At 38.1% G+C, this 22,358-nt stretch overlaps 1 protein-coding gene across 5 annotated transcripts in view; it reads right to left on the minus strand.

The window, feature by feature from the left end:
- Positions 1-390: 390 nt before the first annotated feature.
- The window catches only part of cdc14ab (cell division cycle 14Ab), a 45,394-nt gene continuing 23,426 nt past the window's right edge, over positions 391-22,358 (minus strand). For 2 of the 5 annotated variants that reach the window (XM_046857527.1, XM_046857529.1), the window contains 7 exons: positions 22,100-22,330; positions 20,601-20,739; positions 17,831-17,984; positions 16,286-16,389; positions 8,946-9,092; positions 7,854-8,217; positions 391-540 (listed from right to left, as the gene is read on the minus strand). In XM_046857527.1, the coding sequence (XP_046713483.1) occupies positions 511-540; positions 7,854-8,217; positions 8,946-9,092; positions 16,286-16,389; positions 17,831-17,984; positions 20,601-20,739; positions 22,100-22,330 (1,169 nt within the window). In that variant the 3' untranslated portion in view covers positions 391-510. Of the gene's footprint in view, positions 541-7,853; positions 8,706-8,945; positions 9,093-16,285; positions 16,390-17,830; positions 17,985-20,600; positions 20,740-22,099; positions 22,331-22,358 lie in introns of those variants that run through there. The other 3 variants (XM_046857528.1, XM_046857530.1, XM_046857531.1) reach the window with 3 other exon arrangements.

Below are 22,358 nucleotides of genomic sequence, written 5' to 3' on the forward strand. Positions count from 1 at the left end.
TCCTTGAAAACATTTCCAAGAATATCTTGTCTTTATGCTGTGTATTGAGGAAGATTTTACTAATAATAAACATATATTTGCATAAAGCATCCATATTTATGTATGCACATGTTGATTAGAATATTTAAAACTTGAAAAGTATTAATTTAAGGTACATTTAGAACAGATAAAAAAGTGAGATTAATCGCGATAAAATATTTGCAACGACTGACAGCCCTAATAATATATATATATATATATATATATATATATATATATATATATATATATATATATATATATACACACATACATATATACATACACACACGCATACACATACAGAAAAATTCATAATCAAAATCATAATTCTGAGGGTCCTTCAGAGCATTTTAACACTGGATCTACAAATCCAGTTCCAGCACCTCTGACTTTATTCAGTTCCTTTTGTGCTCACATAGCAGGCTGGATGTCAGCAAGTGGTGAAAGAACGTCAGGCCAGGAGGACGGGTTCAATGCAGAGTTGCTGCTTTAATACCGAACACACTCCGACTGAAGGGACTGTGGGGAGAGAGAGAGAGAGAGAGAGAGAGAGAGAGAGAGAGAGAGAGAGAGGGGAGAGACAAAGCCATTACGGCGCTGAACATAACAAAATGATGCATCACAGCACAGATAAATGTTAGACTAAACAGCTGGACTTTGAGGCTTATTATTATAAGCACACAGATGAGAAAAGGGGAGAAAAGAAAGAGGGGAAGTCATCTCGATGTGGACAAGGAAATTAAATTTGCATTAGATATGTGAAAATTACACTCGCTCTCCAGTCTAATAGACAGGAAACAACATTTAGTCTAAGTAATAGAAAAAGTTGCTGAATATAGATGTGCCCCAGGTATAATTGAATGCCTATTTGTGCATATTGCTCAGACAAAATGCGTCACACGGATAATAAAAAAGATCTTACCATATTAGAGAAGGATAATTTTTTTTGGAGGTTTGAGAGATGGACACCAGTAAAATGGGGATTTTGGGAAGGGGGGCACAAAAGGACGTTAATCACTAAACATTAAATTTTTACATCATGTGTTTTTTTTATAGGTGATTTCTTACTGATTATGCACTCGGTTCCACAAAACAAAAAAAATCCAAAATAATTTGCCTATACAATTAATATCAAAAATTACCACAAAAGACCCAACTCTAGCCCTAGCACCCTTATCATCAGGAGCTTGGGTTGTGCGTCATAAACGTCTGCTAGCCCACCTCAAGGTAAATTGTATGGGCAAAAGTATGTGGACACCTAGCCATAAGATTTGTGTGTGCTTTTAAGAATATCCCATTTTACATTTATCCCACATTTGCTGTTATGATAACTAGGGGCTGAAACGATTCCTCGAGTAATTCGATTACAAACATTTATCCAGGCAAATTATTCGCCTCTATGCTTCATTTTGTTCATTTAGCTTTTGCACAGAGCACTGTGTTTCCCCACAGACCATTATTTCTGACGCACCACCCGCTGAAGTCTTTAGCGCCCTGGAACACAGAAGACGCTGCAGAATGAAAAATGGAGGAACGGGAAAAAAACAGTCTGTGTGGAGCAGGTTATGGGAACTGCGGAGGGACTTTTTGAATGCACTGTTTATGTATTTTGACGTAATATAAATAAATGCTCTAAATGTGTTTTCACAGATATTCTTGTATGCAATTTTAGCAATATAAATGTAAATTTTTATAATTTTCAGAGACCCATCTTATTTTCTCTCTCTAGTTTTGCTCTTTAAAAAAGAAAAAGTACTTTTAATCCAATTACTCTGTTAAATTATCGAATAAACGTTAGAATACTCGATTACTAAAATAGCAGCAGTTCTAATAATAACCTACACTGGTCTGGGGAGATGTTTACTAGATTTTGGAGTGTGCTTGTGGAGATTGTGAAGACAAGGGTCTTAGTAAAATAAGGTACTGATGTAGGGGAGTTGAGGTGAGGAGGCCTGGGGTGCCTTGTTAAGGGCCTTGCTCAAGGGCCCAGCTGTGGAAGCTTGGTGGTGCTGGTATTTGAACTCACAACCTTGCAGAATGTTCAAAATGTACGTTTGCATTTGTTGCATAAATGTTAAAATATTATGTACCTTATGATTAGTAGACATTATCTTTTTTAAATTTTGCACAAAAAAAACCCAAAAACAAAAAAAAAAAAAAAAAAAAGAGAGGAAAACCCTGAAATGTCTCTACTAAAAGAATGATGATTGAATGGATGAAAAAGCAAAAGAACACAGACGAGCTAAACAAGACGCGCTGTGATTATTATTTTTTTCTTTCCAACCCTGAAGCATGTGGGTGTTTTGATCTCGATCACACAGCAACGCTGTGCACAACCAGCTCACACTCCTCATGGCCATTTGATGTCTCATAAGCCGTGATGTTTAGCTGTGGAAATGTTTCCATTATAGCAAACAAAGACTGCACTAGCTATGCACCTGTACCTCAGGATGGAGGTTTTACTTCGTATGGGAACACGTGGGTGAGAACTGGCTCTAAAGCAATCATTTCACACAGAGAATGAGAGCTGTTGAGGAAAGTTAGGGGAATAACTCGGCTGCTTCCTGCTGGTTCGCTCACGACTCGAGTCATTTGGTATCAGTCAGTCATCGGTAGCTGATGGCAAGGGAGGAAAAAAAACAATCTAGATTTATGAGAAAAGTATTTGCGCCCCGGTGGAACCTAAAACCCTGTCGGCAAGAATACTTCTATAATGCCAAATCGAAGCTTTCAGGAAATTGTACCTTAGGTTGCATGCTCAAGCTGTGAGCGTGTAGGCGTAAACTGGTTTAAAAGCCATCCGTTTTGAAGCAGGAGTAGCGCTATTCCACATCCTGCTGCTCTAGTCACAATAGGTCATTTAATTGAGCTAGTGGGGTTACCCCAAGGACAAACGCAGGAAAAAGAAACAAGCCAATATAAGAAAATTCACTTCTGTGCTTTCCACTACACCTCTGGAAACTTTTGCTTGATCGTTCGAGTGTGGAGAAGGTTGATATTGATTATGCACAGCTACAGTGTCTGTCAAAAGTTTGGAAACACCTCCTTAATGGTTTTTGAGAAACATGTTCCGGTTGTTTCTATGCAGCAAACTAGGTAACTTAACAGTATGAAGATTTACTTTGACCAAATAAATATATAACTGCACAGATGTTTAACTTTTCTCATTTTTAAAAAATCCTCCCTTACCATGAATAACAGCTTTACACAATCTTGGCATCCTGACAGTTCGTTTCTCCAAAGATTCGGCTTCATACTTTGAAATGTTTCTGGTAAAACTTGCCAAATGTGCTCTTCACTAGTCAGATATTTCTTTCTGAATTTGTAATCCAGTTCCTTCCAGAGCATTCAAATAGCATTTAAATGTGGTGACTGGGCAGGCCATTATACTCATTGTCTTCTTTTATGTTTGGTTTAAATTAGGAAGTAAGTAATTGTAGCCACCATTTAATCTACATTTATATATAATGAAAACATGTCCTCCAAATATAAACAGAAACTTGTGACGTGGAACATGACATAGCTACATATTTCGTCCAAAAACCTACAGTTATTGCTTAAGACTGGAGTCCCCGAACACCAGGGATCACTTAGTACCGGAAAGAATAAAAACATTTACATTACTTTATTCCATTTTTTTTACTTTCACAGTTGATAGGGTCGAATTAGTCGCACTTTTTTCTACGCATTGATAAATGAAGCTCGCACTGATTCAACACTTGCACGGATTAGGTGAGTCTAGTTACATTTTCAATATATGTGGAATAATCAAATCCTATAATACGTATAAAAGTAATATAATATGCATGTTATTGCACGTGACACCCACCAACCCTCAATGGAAAAATTGTCTTGTCTGAAAGTGGTCCGTGATGCAAAAAATGTTTGGGACTGCTGGCCGGAGGTGAGGGACTGTTGAAAGTTAAAACCATTCAATTACTCGGGTAGTTGCATATAAACAAAAGGCACATGCATACATCTCTTAAAATTGATACAAAAATAGATGCTTCCAAACATTTGACAGGCCAAAGATTTGCTTGAGCAGTGCAGTCGCTCTCAATGACTTAAAAAAACGCTGTTGAGTTCTAAAACCTGAAAAGAAAAAGTTACTATAAATGGGCTCATTCCGTTTTTATTACTATAGTAAACAGCTCATACTCAGGGATTTGTTCAGTGGGCACTTCACATATTCTAAGACTAATAATAAACAGATTTAAAAATAGTGTGTTGTTGAGCAAGTAATTCTGCTAATCTCTGTTGCTTTATTTAACATGCTTGGAAGAAGTCTCACTTGTAAGCACTTTCTGTCTCTCTGCAATCCTTTTTCTCTGCTTTCTTGGTATCCTGACAGGCTCTGTGTAGGTGTGTGAGAGAGGTAGGCTGGTAAAGAATGACTGTTTATCCCGGCTATAATGTGGGTCAGAACAGAAGCCAACTCTTCTCTCAAACTTTTCACGACTTTAAATCCAATTCTGAAACGCTAACATTTGTTACATATTACATGGCAAATTTAACATAGTAGTTATTCCATTCCAGCAAATTGGTGTGGAACGAGCAGCACAACAAACCGTGCTGCCATACCAACTGAAGGAAAATAAGGCTGCACCTTCTGCATTATTACTATATATATATATATATATATATATATATATATATATATATATATATATATATATATATATATATATATATATATATATATATATATATATATATATATATATATATATATATATATATATATATATATATATATATATATATATATATACACACACACACACACACACACACACACACACACCGTAATTTCCGGACTATAATGCGCACCCATATATAAGCGGCACCCACTGAATTTTACAAATATTTTTATTTTGAACATAAATAAGCCGCAGGTGTCTACACTAATGAACTTTACACAGGCTTTAACGAAAGACACGTTACACACGGGTGAAATATGTTGCGCTTCCTTTAGGAGAATAGCAGCATTTTGGGATTAGCATGTCACTGCATTCCTCCGATATTACTGCGTGTGTATAAGACTGAGGAATATGTCCTTTTTATTTTCTGATGATCATTTCTAAGTTTCTTTGACTAACCGGTAACGCTGTTGCCAAGAAAAATAAAAAAGCACGAGTTTTGGAAACCTGTCTGTGCTTGTATGATTTCTGTTGCAACTGGAGTTTTAGTGAGCTCTCCCTTCACCCAGACTCAACGCGTTACAACGGCTTGTATCTAAACAGTAGCCAACCAAGTAAGTCATTGTTCACTGTCTTCCTCCTTCCCTTCACAACTACAGTGGTATCTTGACCTACAAGTGCATTATTGTACGAGTTTTTCGAGGTACGAGCGGTCGATTTTCTTGCTTTGTTACACGAGCAAAAATTGAGGTTAGTAGTATTTCTTTATTAAATAATAACATTTTAAATCTGTTTGTTAATAGTATTTAATCATGTGGAGCTTCTACAATACAAGTTCGTGTGAATGGGAAACTGCTGTGGAACAACACCATATTAAAATGAGAGCATTCATATAAATGTTTGCAGCCAGAACTATTTGCCATTAAAAGGGTTGTCTTCCAGGATAGAAGCTGTTCTTTGAAGAAAGGATTGTACATTGGCAAACGTGTGATAATGGGGATGATTGTGGTCACGGTGCATGAGAAGCACTTTGTCCAGGCTAGAACAATCCCAGTGCATTCGAACAGCAGCATGGAACTAGTCAAAGATGTGTTAGTGCTGAAGGCAACATTAGAGTTAAACATGTGTGCAAAGCACCCAGAACTTTTGTGACAGGTGAATAGATGCATTCAGTGCAATAGAGAGGGTTTTTTCTTTTTAAATAAATGGTTTAATAACTAAGTGTGGGATGCATTCAGAATAAAGCAGGAGTTAGAAGGCAGTGTATATTTGAGTGCTGCTGGAAAATTAGTTTCAGCACAATTAATTAAAAGCCCACTAGATGACAGAAAGTGGGATTTTTTTTTAAAAGGTCTTAATAAGAGCTTCATTATCGGAATGTTAAAAAAACAAACAACGAGTAAAACACCCTGAAGATAATCAAAAGTATTTGTACGGAGCTTGTGAGATGAAAGCAATATGGTTCTTTCTCTTGTTCTCTCTTTCTCTTTTCTCTTACACACAAACCAAAAGACAAAAGCATTTAGATAATTAGATAAAATAATGCAATGTTAGATCTATTTCTGTTATTGAAAATCCTTAATGAATAAGTTATTGTTAAGTTCTTCAGTAGATTTAAAGAAATGTTTTGGAGAAAATTATAATTTGCACTTCCCTTTATGCTAATTATAGCACCTCAGCCAAGGCATATTTTCTGTACAAGACAATATTATTTGCATTAAATTGAAGTCTTTGTCACCCAAAATCAAAATTCTTTGCTACCTTCACACGTCTGAGAAGGTGTTCACCAGGTTTTACGGTGTTTCTATGGGGATCTGTGCTTATTCAGACACAATAGGATTAGTGAGTCTCACAATTTATCCCAAAGGTTGATTTGAGATCAGGGATCAGTGCAACCCACTTGGGTACTTCCAATCTACACGGCAAAGCATGTCTTCTAAACTATGTGGTTGATTTTGCAATAGGCCGCTCTCATGCTGGGACCAGGTTTGAGGCATCTTAGTACCAGGAAAGGGAATCCAAAAGCATGCAAAAACTTGCATCATCATTTGCCTTTTTGTGGCTAAGGTTTGTAGAAGGCCCACAAATTGGGGTCATGGTCAGGCATCCAAATACATCCTTAATGCCAAAACATATTTCCAAAAGTATTGGGTCACCTTATCATAAGTGTGGTATGTGATTTTTGAGCATTGCATTCCACATTTAGTCCCAATTTGTTCTTATAATTCCCTCCACTCTTCTGGGAAGATGTTCCACTAGATTTTGGAGTGTGCTTATGGATATTTGTGTTCATCAGCCACAAGGGTGTTACGAAAGGGACCTGATGTAAGTGAAGAGGCCTGGGGTGCAGTTAGTGTTCCAATTCATCCCAAAGGTGTAGGGATGAGATCAGGCCACTCAAGATTTTCCTCTCCAAAGCATGTAAACCAGATCTTCAAGGAGCTCACTTTGTGCACAGGGGCATTGCCATGCTGGAACAGATTTGGGTTTCCAAGTTCAAGTGAATAAATTTTTTTAATTAAAGCGCATCCAAAGACGTCCTGTACAATAAAATGCCTCCAGATTTGTGGTAACAGTTTGAAAAAGAACCACATATAGCAGGAAAGGTCAGGTGATCCAATAGTTTTGGCAATATAGTGTACATTTGACCTTTCATAGATACAGCACAAAACGAAAGTAGCAAACTAGGGGTGACCCCGAATAGTTGAAGATTCGAATCTTTGCAGAGGTTATAAAAACGAGGATCATGCCATTTTGTTTATACATGAGTGCCCGATGTCTGATTTCACATAGAATTACTGGGCTTTTTTTAATACTGTAAATAAAAACGTAACAAAGAAGAAGCTAGGAATAAACATTTTTAAAGTGCATGAATAAATCCAAACATCCATGTGACAGATTTAAGTCTTACTTTCCATGATCCGTGATCGATACAGGAGTATCTTGGCGGCAGGTATTTAAATATTTAACAATGTCTGGGATTTTGGGTGGCACAGACTTCCATTACTCACAAACTACATTACATAAATATCTGTAGTGCAAAACTAAAAGTAAGGGGCATGAGTAGGATTAGAAGGATTGCACCTGATCAATAGGAATGACAGAATAAGGAAATGTGAGAAAGGAGTTGTGAGAAGAAATGCTGCTGTTGCGTGTGCAGGGATGTGTAAGTAGGAGGATGTGCTCACTTACGGGAATGGAGCGGCTGAGGTATCGTGCCGAGGGCCGACTGAGACCTGCAGTGACCGGATTCTGACCCGGCTCCTCCAAGCCAAACCTTCTGGTATTGGAGGCTCCACCCAGGCTTTTGTGGTTGTGGTTGCTGAATGCGGAGATCTTGGAATTGGCATTGGAGGCACTATAATGATCGCCGTTGTTGTTGACTTCGTCATGAACATTTGGTGCAGCCATAGCCGAGATGTTAGCAAATGTGGCACGCGGGACAGGGTAGGACGGAGACGAGGACGCAAACAAGGGCCGCGAGTGATTCCCAGAATCTCCGGCGACGACGCATAGGTTGCCCAATGAGTTGGTTAATCTGGAGTTAAGACAGAAGCTGAAGGGTGGATAGGGGGGAGTGAAGAAAGGAACACGGACACAGATTGGGGACGGGATGGTGGACGGATCACTGCGACACACTCAACACATACTACATACCGTCCTACACAATATCATGACAGGCAGAAGATACAGAAAAAAGTGGCTTTTTCTTTGTGTTTATGTGATGCTGACCTCTTAAAAATGTGCCATGCGGTCATAGAGGTCATAATGATATGTCAAGTACTCAGTATAAAAAAAAAAAAAAAAATGATATTAAAAAAAAATAGAACTTCCTTAATATGAGTTTACAGAGAGAGTGATAGAAAGAAAGGGTGTAAGTATGAGTAAGCATGAATTGGAGTAACAGAGTGTATCATGGGCTAATATCAGCATTTTTGTTTCCTCGATGAGTCACCCACTGAATTAAGCAACCCGTAACTACTGGCTGTTTCTCCTTATCAGCATATAGAGTAGTCACAGAAAGGGAAAAACACCACCAGGGGGCTGAAGGGGGGAAATGCAAGATAAGAAGGAAAAAGACAAAGAGAAAGAACGGTAAACAGGAAGGGTTTATACATCAGACAAGCTCAGATCAAAGCAAGGACGCATTCACATAGTTAACTAACTGATGTAGCAAAGATGGGAAAATCTAGGGGTGAAAGTGGAATACTTCAGCCTAAACATTGTGAGAAAGACAGAGTGTGAATGAAGGAGAGATAAAGGAATGCACAAAGGAAGACTCACCTCTTCAGGTTGGCTGAGGAGGAAGAAGAGATTCGGCTGATTCTCTTGGCCGAAGCAGAGGTAGCAGTGGGAATGGAGGAAGAGGACGGCAATTTGGAGGGTTTGAGAGGTGAAACTGGGACATGAGTACTGGAGCCAGTCAGTCTACTGTAAAACAAATACAAATAAGAAAATTAATGGAAAACAATGCAACTAGCTGAAAACAATAGTTTATCAAACATTTTTTTTCTGGTCTTATTAGATCGAAATGAAGCAGTTTATTTATTTATTCGCCCGGATAAATAGGGAGGGTTGCGTTTGGAAGAGCATCCAGCGTAAAAAACGTGCCAAATCAAACATGCGGATGATCCACTATGGCGACCCCTAATTTGGAGAATCCAAAATAAAGTTTATTTATTTATTCATTAAACAAAATGTAGACAATAAGACCATTAAAAATAACAATTGAGTCAATTTCATCAAAAGCCTTTTTTTTTTTAATTCAATGAATGATGCATTTAATGTTTCTTCAGGCAGGAACATTATAACCACCTGCCTAATATTGTGTTGGTCCCCCTTTTGTTGCCAAAAAAGTCCTGATCTGTCGAGCATCAACAGCATTAACTTATTCAGCAGTTTAAACTACAGGAGTTCGACTGTTGGATCAGACCACATCAATGAGCCTCAGCTGCCCATGACCCTGACACCTTAAACATGAAGTACAGAGTTCATAATATTTATATTTGTAATTCTTTATTTTAGTGCAGCTGCTTTGGGAAAATAATAAACATTGTAAAAATGCTATACAAATGCAACTGAATGGTTTCTAGTCTTTCTGGAGGCATCCTGATGATCCGGATTCATTTTGATGAATCATGGCATTAATGTATAAATCACTTGATAAAAAAATAAACAAAGACACATTGTAAATGTGAAATAATATATCAACGATGACATAAAATGTACTATTCAGTCCACACTGTGTTCACACAATGTCTGCTATGTAGATGACACTCAACTGATCCTGTCCTTCCCCCTATAGAAACTTGGTTCTGCATTTTATCATTGATGGCAGCTCATCGAACTTAATTCCAATTCCAAGTTGTGGAGATCTTGTAATCTCCATTTACAACTATCCTTTTCTTCTCACGTCTAAACTAACATGCTCATGTTAAATTTCTTTATTACAACATCAGGAGAATGTATCCGCTTCTGTCCAGATAAGCCACTCACTGGTGCTTGTTCGTTCCCTCGCTATCTTAAGACATTTCACCTCTGTAACTGATCCAAAATGCATCTGTATGACTTTTCACCACCTCACTGCTATGCTTTCGCCACTGGTTTCCCGTAAATACCCACGATTTAAAACACTGATGCTCGTCTATGAAGCCAAAAACAGCAGCTCTTTCTAACTAATTTCTCTCCTAACAGAGATTCAGACTGATTAAATTCTTAGTCTGTGTCCTAATGAACCAGCATTAAAATGTATTTATTGACTGAAAATTCAAAAGATTTTCCAGGATGCACTTGATAAAGGAGTCTACCCAAAGCCATAAATGTAAATGTTCACATGCTGTTCACCATGTAGAAGCAGTCATTCATTTGCAAAACGATCAGTGAAGTGCGTTCTGTAATTTTCCACTTGGGTGAGCAGAAATTGAGCGCTGAGTTCCACAAATGTAAAGTTGATGCAGAGTTCTTTTTAAAAGCTACACGAACCAAACTCTAAAATAGTAAATTCGGAATTTCGTTTTTTTTTTTCTTTTTATTATTTTAGATATGAACTACTTAAGGGTTAAGATGATTACAAAATTGATTTCTCAAGGCCCTACTTTGGCTCAGAAAGGGGTTATGAAAGAGCCAGAAATAGCCTGGGAGGAACAATAAAGAGGCGCTGGTAATCAGCACAGGGTCAAGGTGCACGAGAAACAGAGAAAGCGCATTGTTCTGCTACTACTCATTCTTCAGCAGCTCTTCGTCATAAAGAGTTCCCCCTCTCTCACTCTCACGCTCTCGCGAGAAAAAAAACAGATGAATGGGGTTTATAAAAAGGCAGCTGCAGTGTGCTCATTCCACCTTATCCATCTCTTTCACTCAAACTTAGTCGTTCCTCACTTTTTTCTGTCTTTTCGAGCTAAGGGGCCATCTGTGTAGATCTCCTTCATTAATCCATCAGTTCTAAACCGTGCAACTTTGTCTCTCTGGCTCAGCGCGGTAGAATGAGTAGGAGGAACATTTTAGTGCGAGAGGCCTCTTCTCTCACCACTCCTGAAGCACTGATGTAAATTCAACGACCTCCTTTTGAACGAGTATTCGGCCCTTAATTAATTTCGCACAAAGTGCTAAAAAGCAAGCCAAGCGCTTCGTCGTGGGCATCGCCGATATCTACATGTGATTGTTTTAATCTCCTGGCGGACGCTTTGTGAGTTTTGTGAGCAAAGGGTCTTGAGAAGGTTGATAAGTGCCCCATGATGCATAATGTGTGTTTGAAGGTAGGGGGTGTGGGGGCTCATTATTCAACGCTATTTGTCGTTGTGTCACAAAGATTGGTTAACGGGAATTTTAGGGAGGTAAACAGAAGAAAACAGGACGGTTAGTCTTCATGTTGCATAATCAAAAAAGGTTGCTTGAATTCAGTGTGCTCTCTTTTGAAGTGTATCATTGCAAAAAGTGTGATAGGAATCTTGTCGGAACTTTCAAACTTGGAGCAAAAGAGGGATTTTTTTTTGATGAATCAACAAATCGTGAACCGATCGGAAGTTGGGGGTTCAAACCCTGGTGGGATATGTGAAGAAACAATTTTACTGTGCGGTGAAGTACATGTGAGAAGCCTAAAGCGCACTGCTTTTTCTTCTTAAAAGTGTTCCCACCAATGACTGAGCAATGTATGAGAAATTACTTTCATGACCACATTAGCATGAACTCTTTGGAAGCTGGAATGTTAAAACCGAATGTACAGACCAGGAGGTGAAAGAACAAAAGACAGCATGTAGAGAGAGGGATATCAGACTGCAAAGCATGCTTCTACTCAATATATTATTACAATATAAATCTTGGATATTACTGACAATCACATCAATTATAAAAAGATATAAGATCGTTTAGGGTGGATGATTTTTTTTCTTTTCTGATCTCAATCTCATCCATAACTGAACGAGAGGCTCTCTGGCATAAGTGGCTTCTACAATTATTAAACTGCAGCATTAAATCGGAAGAGTTATCAGTATTCAATTAAAAATTTAAAAAAAGGGATCGGTGCTTCCTTAGCGCTTTTATCAACCAGATAAAACACGGACAGCTCATAAAGACGGAACATCATTAAAGGGAATGATGTTTTAGTATCTACCTGTGTTAAGGAACAAAGACAACATCTACGAGAGGCAAGTAACACCGCAAGTTACTATGGCAACCTCACACTCGGCACCCAGCTCCTGTGTAATTACTTTAGCTCCACATCTTTTGTTAGAGAGGCACAGGAACATTAATCTAGAGCTGCCAAACCACCAAATTGGCTCAGATGGTGCCAGGCGATACGATATTTCGAGCTTGATGCTGTGATAAAATATACATTTCTGATCTATTACGGCTGTTCTTTATTGATTTTCAGTGTTTAACTCTAAACGGAATTGCAGACATTCTATAATGTCTACAATTTCTTGTATGTTTACCATACAACATTGCAGGTCTCACCACAGTCCTATAAACTTTCCCTTTCACTCTTGCAGATAATCCTCTATCACAAATCACTCCTGCCATCACTCATCTCCACCCACTCCACCCTGCCTGCCCTCTTTTCTTCACTTCCCTAACACATTTTCCATTACCTTGCACTGTTGACCCCAGGTACCTGAACTCCTCCACCTTCACCACCTCTTCTCCCTGCAACCGCACCCCTCCACTGCCCTCCCTCTCATTTCACACACATGTACTATCCAGGCTCTTCTCAACCTGCTCCCTACTCTCACCACAAAAAAGTAAATATCATCCACAAACATCTTAGTCCTCGTCCGTCAACCTGTTCATCACCACTGCAAACAGAAAAGGGCTTAGAGAGGATCCTTGATGCAGTCCAACCTCCACCTTGAACCAGTCTGTCGTTCCTACTGCACACTTCACTGCTGTCACACTGTCATCATACATGTCCTGCACCACCCTCACATACTTCTCACCTGACTTCCTCATACAATACCACATCAGCTCTCTCGGCACCCTGTCGTACGCTTTCTCTAAATCCACAAACAGTGCAATCTGCAATTACCATTAAAAACAGTACAAACGTTGATTTGCACAAATTGCGTACTCAAACCTTGCATACTCAAATGCTGGTTTTTTTTCAATTATTTTTTTACAGAAAGAAACAACCCAGCATGAGTGAATTTGTTCAATTTGCCCCATAAACTCAACAAGCAGCTACTATAAGCTTTATAAAATGTCCAAATTAAAGATTGTTAAACAATGTGGCTTTTGCAATTTTTTAACTACACTTTTATACATAAATACCCTCAATTAGTGTTTATGTAGTTATAATAAGCAAAACATCCAAAAAATAAATATAAATAAAAAATGTAATAAAATAAAATTTGATTAATTAATAATAATAAATTGTTAGATTAACCGATTAGCAAAATAATCGTTAGGCAACCTATGAAAAATGCAGTTCAACTCCCGGCCAAAGTGGCCAGAGTCCATTTTAAAGAACATGCAGGAGATGAGGAACCGCTGGGAAATGCATTAGCAGATAAAGTACCGAGGGAAGCAGCACTACTACCGGTACAACAAGAAACACCACATCCAAGCCCCACAATCAACAAACGAGCCAAAACTAACAAACATAGACCCGTACAACATACTGTGCTTTCTTTTCTTGAGACGCCTTCTCAACACGTATAAAATGAACACAATTGCAACTTGTAGGAAATGTGATTTCCTATTCTCTGAAAATAACTCAACATACAGCCATTATTGTCAAAACAGCTGGCAAAAAAAAAAAGTGAGTACACCCTAAGTGAACATGTCAAAACTTTCTCCAAAGTGTCACTATTTTGTGTGAGCACTACTGTTATCCAGCACTGCCTTAATCCTCCTGGGCATGAAATTCACTCTTCTTGGAGCTGCTGGATCTTAAGACACATGGCACTTCTTCACCTTCCACTTGAGGATGTCCTGCAGGTGCTCAATAGGGTTCAGGTCTGGAGACATACTTGGCCACTCAATCATCTTCAGCTTCCTCACCAAGGCAGTTGTCATATTGGTGTGTTTTGGGCCGTTTTCATCTTGGAAATCTGCCGTTCGGCTAAGTTTCTAAATGGAGAGCATCATGTTCTGTTTTAGAATGTCACAATACGTGTTGAAATCTAAGTTTCCCTCAATGAACTGCAGCGCCCCAATACTAGCAGCACTCATGCAGCCCCAAACCATGATGCTACCTCCACCATGCTTGACTGTAGGCAACACAAAATTTTCTTGGTTCTCCTCACCAGGGTGTTGCCTCACATGCTGGACAACATCTGAGCCAAACAATTTTATCTTAGTCTCATCAGACCACAGGACATAGTTCCAGTAATTCATGCTCTTGAAAAGGTTGTCTTCAGAAAACTGTTCGCAGGTTTTCTTGTCTCCTGGGATGACGGCCATGCAAACCGACGCGTTGCAGTGTGCGGCGTATGGTCTGAGCACTGACAGGAGGACCTTTCACTTCCGCATCCTCTAACACAATGCTGGCAGCACTCATGTGTCTGTTTTTTTAAGCAGCTTCTGCACATGATGCACAGCACGAGCACTTACCGGTAACTTCTTTGATCGACTCTTGTGAGGCCTGTTCTGAGTAGAACCCATCTTGGAAAACCTCTGTATGACCCTGGCCACTGTATTGTAACTCAGTTTCAGTGTGTTACCGATTTTCTTATTGCCTAAGCCTCTTGTGAAGAGCAACAATTCTCGAATCCTCTTCGAAAGAAGATAATTCTTTGCCATGAGGTGCCATGTTGAATTGTACTCAAAGCACCAAATTTAAACTGCTCTAATACAAGATACACAAATTTGTAGGGTCGTGTCATGCAGACAAAAACATGAACATGATGAATAGGATGTGTGGCTTTGCCTGGTTACTCAACATACAGTTATCATTACTCCGGGTGTACAAACTTTTGTTGCCAGCTGTTTTGACAATAATAGCTGTATGTTGAGTTATTTTCAGGGAACAGTAAATTTATACTGCTATACAAACTGTACATTGACTAATTTATCCAAGTTTTATTTCTATAGTATTGTCCCTTGAGAAGATTGAAGAGAAGATTGTCCCTTAAGACGCTAAATCCTAAAGGTATGTGACTAAAACATCTCTGGGTCTCCCGATCTTATTCTTATAAACCAATGATGAATAGTTTTAGCTCAGGCTCTGACCTGTATGGCTATATACGTGCCTCTCTCCTGAAAAAGAAAGAAATGCAAAATAAATAAATAAATAAATAAATAAATAAAAATTAAAAAATTAAAAAACCTGTATGCGCCATACTGTTCGCTTCTTCCCTGATTAGCCACGACACGACGGGGCATCGTAGATAGCCTCAGAGATCTTTCCTAAACCTTTCCAAGATTTAATGTTAGATTTAATTTTCCTTTAATTTCGGGCACGATAAAAAAATACTACTGTCTATTGCTACATATCTGAAGTTTTTCCTGCTTCATAACACCATTAGCCAGCTCTCCACTATCATAATACAGCAAATAAAAGGGTGAGGGCTAAATGTCCTTCAGCTGATTGGTTAGTGCCACTTTGATTGACAGGGGAGCAAGAGTATTCCCAATTTTGCTACTAAGAGCGCAAGGCCAAAAAAAAAAGTAGAGGTTGACCTATTAATCGGTTTTGCCAATTAATCGGCATTAATAGTTGATTGCTGGACCTTTCTGCAAAAATCCATACAGATAGTTTTTCCGGGTTGCGTTTTACAATATATGAGTGTCCACTTTGGAGAGTTAATTTTTGTTTCAGTATAAATGCATGTATTTTATTTACCGGACTACTTTTTTTATTACTATAATTATTATATTAATATTTATTCCATTTAGCACATTTTCATTATTCTGTACTTTTTTTTTTTTTGTAAAAAATGCACTATTTTACGTGAAGTGTTATGTTTGGTTTTTATCCAGTATACAAATTTAAATCTATTGGTTGATTGATCGCTTATTGGCACTATCAAGAAAATCGACTACCTGTCTACCTCTACTAAAAAGTGTCCTTTAGCTAAATAAATTACATAAATGCATGTAAATAGACACAGCCCTAAAGTATGAATTTTCTTTTTTACCATATATTGATCGAATCTGCTACTGTACTTTGAATTATAGGCTAGACTTACGTCAGAGTTGTGGAGGTGGATGACCTGGGCTGCCTCCGGCCCTTTAAGGCACGTAGTTTGTCTCCTTGAGTCATGCTGAGACCATTTTCACTGTATTCACCATTCTGTAAAGCAAGGCAGACAGTATAGTCACATTCATGTAAAGCACCTTGACCTAACAAGCGGCTTTGACTTCAACATGCTCTCTAATTATTGCCTGGATATCTGGAGCATACAGGGATTGCAGTTTGTCCTGGCAGAGTAAAAGAACTCTATCAGCATGACACATAAATTCATGCACTCGATAACAAATGCACAAATTAATGACTTGTAAAAATGACAAGATCACCAGAAGCTATTCGGTATAAAAGTCAAGACAAGAAAAAGCCAATGTGATAATCAATACACTGCATTATTTAATCCAATAATGTAGTATTATAGGACTTTTCATCTATTCTTTATTAATATTCTATGTGTAACAACTCCAGGCAACAGTGTTTCTAAATTAAGCTCAGTGTTCTACATTTCATATCTTATATCACAGTACTTTTCCCACTCAAAAAACAAAGTTCCTACATGTCAATATTTACTGCCTGGTGCAAAAAAAAAAAAATCTGTTGTGAGGTCATCAAAGTTTTTTTTTAAATGTATTTGAAAATTTTAAAAATAAAGCTCAAAATTAGCTAGCAGAGATAGTCAGTGTTTCTGGTGAGTGTTTATAGCTAAAACAGTTAGCTGGAACACATGTCAGATGGCTCTGAGGGTAAATTCTAACAAAATTGAGTTAATAGCTTTAGACAAAACTTCAACATTTACAGGATTTGGTAGACACCCCGTATTCACAGCTACTACAACTATCTCATTTATACAACTGAGCAGTTGAGAGGTAGAATTATACTCAATGTCCCAGCACTGTTGTGAAAATGTTGCACTTATTATTTGCCATATATTTCATTGATCTCTGTATAAGAGTCACATTCAAGGTCCTGAGTGTTTTCTCCACCTCCTCTGGTAGAAAAATGTGGGCAGTTTGGCCTGTAATTGTCTCAAATGCAGCAGAATTAGTCTGGATACACATGTCCCTGATTTTAGTCTAATTGTTTGCATTTAATTCTTGAATACTTGATTATGATTGTATTAGAACTTTGGTTCCTGTCGAACTGAAATAAGAGGGATAATTTATTATTTTTGGGACACAAACATCCACAGAAAATGCAACTTTATAGAATTTGGACTGGAAAGTTCTGATAAACTAATCCGATCCGAATAGGACTTTTGTGTTTTTTATAACTCAAACATCCAAGATTTGGTTTCCCATCACAGTATCATTACATTACCAGTTTTTCTATTAGGTTTCAGTGCTGAGATACAAAAACCACATGATAAAGTGTGAATTCAGACCTGATTGTTGTTGAGGATATATTTTTAGATATATTTGATGTGGTTTGGAGAGCACTGATCATCACTTTAAGCTTGTGAATTGAGAAAGCATCCGAGTGATATGATAAATATGCCGCATTAAGAGTGTAGAAGATTGATGGGAAAGTCTGTACCACTTCCTCTCACCTCTTCAATGCTGCTGGATCTGAAGAAGCCGCTGCTCATGGTCAGCTCATCCATGCTAGAGATAAGTCGTGGAACGCTGCTATCTTCATACGCCCGTGTTTTTTGCTGCTTCGAGCGAAGCGAGTCTCCCTGAGCCCACAGATTCGTCTGCTTCCTACACAACAGCAGAACAAAGAGACACGGATAGAACAAAAGAACGTTAAGAAAGATGGAAGAAGAACAGAGAAAAGACAGAAATGGAGGACATCACTCATTTTTCAGTCGCTCTGAACAAGCATGTTAAAATAAACCTGCAATTTGCAGCTGCACTATAGTCAGAGCAGCTTTTATAGAAAATCAATTACCTAAATGAATCACCTTGTGAACGATCTCGCACGTCACACGGTGGCCTCAGCAGGAGCGTATGCTAAGTAGTTGACAATCACCTCTCCACCACTATAGAACACTCTACAATCTCCCAACACTTGTTCAAGCATCTCTTCAGTAAAAGGGGGACTGCTTTAACTCAGCACTGACAGAGCCAGACCCTGACTTGACCATGCGTGTATATGGCTGTGTGTGACAGTATGACCAAGCCACACACACGATCGTATCTTTTTCACAAGCCGGATCCAGGCCCCAGCATGCATAGCAAAGTACTGATTAAGAACTCGTTCTCACCGAGATTTCACGTCCATCTCACAGCACCATGCGTGCTATATCTGTTGCTCTTTCCTCTCTTTCATAAAGGAGTCTATTTTCCTACATACTTGCTCACGAGTCCTTCTGGGCAGCAGCAGAACCAAAGCCAAGAAACCGATCTCTATTCTTATCAGAAGGACCCAAAGTTCAAGGGAACACATGATGCAAAATAGGAGTGTTGTTGCTTTCTGGTAAGACAGAGCGTCTTCATGCTTTTGCATGCTGCTGTGTTGGCCATAAAGCCAAAGAACAGCTTACATCCATGTTTATACTAAGAGGTGCATACTGTAGATCTGGAACTTAATTTATTTTTATTCTATTATCTTTCATCATGTTTTTCTGGAAAGGAAAAAAACCTTCCCTACGCATGCTCACAAACGTGCCTAAAGTGATAGATTAATAGTGTGGTTAATGGGGTGCTATTTCTACATTTAAATGTAATCATCATAAATCATTTGAAGCCAAATTTTACATAACTGAGTATCCTGCACATATATATAATATATACACACACACTATGCATGCGATACAAATGTATTTGCAACTAACTGGATATTTATGAATATAACCTTCGTCATCCAAATGGCCCTAAGAAACGATACCACAAATGAATTATTTTCCCATCAGTTTGATAAACTGACGGTGAGGTTTTTGTTGTTTAAATTCGCCATAGAAAACCAATCTGAGCTGCATTGATATAAAATAGAATAGAAGAAAATAAATAAAATATAGCCTATGACTAAAAATACTCAAACAAACGTTTAAAAAGGGGAAATCCTCAATCCAGAGGACAAGTGTGACGAACAAACAGATAACATGTATTGCATACATATTTCTTATTATTTAAAAAAAAAAAATTTCGCCTTTATTTGCAGCTGAATTTCACCAAATGTTGTGATTTCTACCCTTTGACTAGGAAAGACAAAAAAAACCCACACTGGCTGAACAGTTTGCTGTTTTGAGACAAATACACAATAAATTTAATCATAATTGGCTGGCGAGCTTTTTTGCTAAGAACATTTTTTCCCTTTGTGATAAGAAATTGCAAGAAAGGAAATTGTCCTGGTTCATAATCCACTAAGATAAAAGTGTTATTTGAAATTAAGATACAAGATAACACATGGAAAAGTGCACTGGAATGCAAAAATAGGCTGCAATAAAGTATGATTATACTTGTTGCACATTACTGCAGTCGTTTGAAGCACTGCATGGGCGCGCCCTTAAAAATGACCAGTACGTGTGGGGGCGCTACTGCATTAAGACACTGTGTCTGTAAAAAGTGAAGAGTTTTGAACGAGTCTTTGATGTGACTCAGAAAAAAAAAGAGTCGTCTCAAAGAGTGACTCGCAAAATCTCCATAGGTATGGTACAGGAAACCGAATCACTCTCTTAGTCTCTCGAGTCTTTCGTTCTTTTATCACTTGACTCCCATATAAGCTATGCGGTTACACAAATATATAAATTATTGAAGCTATATTCAAAGTTTGTGGTGGGGGATCTGCTTATTAAAAATGTAACCTTTTATTTAAGATCAAAGGTACAAAATAAACTTTACTGATTTATTCATTTTGATGAATAAGATTCAAAGAAATGTCACTAAAATGATCCGATTTAAAAACTGGTGCATTATATTTGTATTACTGAAAGCCAAAATGCATTCAAGATAAATAGCTGCAATGTAGGTGGCATAGTTGATACACAAGTCTGTAAATATTATGTACAACCCCAACCTTGGTCTTCTTGGGAGCTTTTACATTTCCTAGAAAAACTCGGTTGCAACTTTTTTAATTAAATGCAGCACACAACTATGATCATAAAGCCCTGAGCTTGTGAGTGTTTATCATCACTCTGCATAGAGTCATTACACGGCTCTATAATCGTTATGCGGTTTCACGTTTGTATGAATTATGATGTCCTATCTTGTGGATGTTGCCTTTGAATGCAGGCTTTTAAATGAAATGTCACCTAAGTTACCGTTATTTATGCATGTGCACACAAACGGGCCTTTGGATTGCACAAAAAGTGATAACTCCGATTCTTGGGAGCAGACTTGCACAAGATTCATGAGTTATCCTTTCATAGTACTTACTCCTCTAAAAAGTGCTGCTGAGGTCCGATGATGGAGCCAGGCCTACAGATACGGATCCAGGCGATGGTTTCGGCCGCAGTGAAACGGTAGTGTTTCATCAGATAGCAGCCGATCAGCGTGCCGGTCCGGCCCAAACCGGCTGGGAAGCAAACGAAAGTAAAAAGACGAGTAATGTAATGTAACTGACTAAAGAGTGAAAGAATTTTAAACAAAGTTTCAGAATGAGTTTGTGAATCATGCGTCAAAGGGTCACAGGGAGTTTGATATATTTCAGGAGAATTTAGTATAATAGGTTACACAGCATAAGCAGCCCACATACAAACTCATATCATGATGTTATCCATCTCAGTGGAAAGAGACCAGCAGATTTTACTGAAGTGCAACAACATTGGCACAAAATGCTCCAGAGACTAAAAATAAGAGTGTGAACGTTGCAATGTCTGAAAATTAAAGTCACCAAGCAACAGCATGAGAAAAAAACTGTTTGATCCTAAATGTTGCATCTAAAAATAAAATTAATTCAACAACATGCCATTCATTCATAGGAGGAAAGATAGAGTAATTAAAAACACAGTGTACTATAATTTTTTATTGCCCCACTTTTAAGTTCCAGTGCTTTCCAGCATGGACTTTTTCATTATACATCTAAGTCTATAATCGAAAACAGAAAAATCTATTGCTAAAAAGTAAATATACTATGAATAAAAGCTACACTATATGGACAAATGTATTGGGACACCCCACCTTTTCCAGCCATATAGTTACTACAAAGCTGGAGGCAAATTAACTAATGAACTAGGAGACCCAAACCTGTTCTAGTAGACTCAAAGTAGACCTGTTCAGATTCACAAAGATATCGTTTACATGGGCTGGTGTGAAAGATCTTGACTGGACTGCTAAAAAGCTTTGACCTCAACCCTACTGAACATCTTTTGAATGAACTGGGGTGAATTAGAAGTACCTGACTCACTAAAGCCCTTGTGGCTGAATGAGCACAAATCTCCACAAGCACACTCCAAAATCTGGTGGACCATCTTCCCAGAAGAGGAAGGTATAATAATAATATAATGGAGATTATAATAATAATAATAATTATAATAATAATAATAATAATAATATCCCTTTTTAATCGTAATTTTTTTAATGAAGAGATTTTTATTTAATAACAAAAGCAATTAGTCAATATAATCAATGTACAGCTCTACATATAAAAGCATACTAAGTGTCTCCTATATTATTTGCTCATTCTGAATAACATTCATATATGGTTACATCACTAATGTAAATGTATAACTGTCCACATCATTTTCATGTACATTCATTCATAATGCAGTCATTACCAGAACTGAGCACCATCACTAGATCAGCTGTTCATGTTTCTGATCCAGCAGTGCCACCATGTGGCCATTTAATGCCACTGACCAAAATAAAACAAAACTTAAATAAAAAAAAAAAAAACAGACCAGACTAAATTCCAGGGCCTTTAGGCATCCACTCACCTTTGCAGTGCACAGCAATGGCACCATCCGAGCTCTCGGAGATATGCAGGAAGCGGCGCGTGATGACATCGCTGGGCGTGCTGCCGTCCACAAAGAACAGGTCGTAATGGTCAAAGCCGGCATCTGTAAAGCGCTTGGCTTCATAGTTCTTCTTGTTGAGGCGGATGATGGTGCTGACGTTGTGCTTGCGAAAGTATGAGAAGTAAGCTTCGGGGGCATGGAGAGGATAGCCTAAATTAACCAAAAAATGAAATACATT

The sequence above is a fragment of the Silurus meridionalis genome, chromosome 9 (assembly GCF_014805685.1).
Source record: "Silurus meridionalis isolate SWU-2019-XX chromosome 9, ASM1480568v1, whole genome shotgun sequence".
NCBI lineage: Eukaryota > Metazoa > Chordata > Actinopteri > Siluriformes > Siluridae > Silurus > Silurus meridionalis.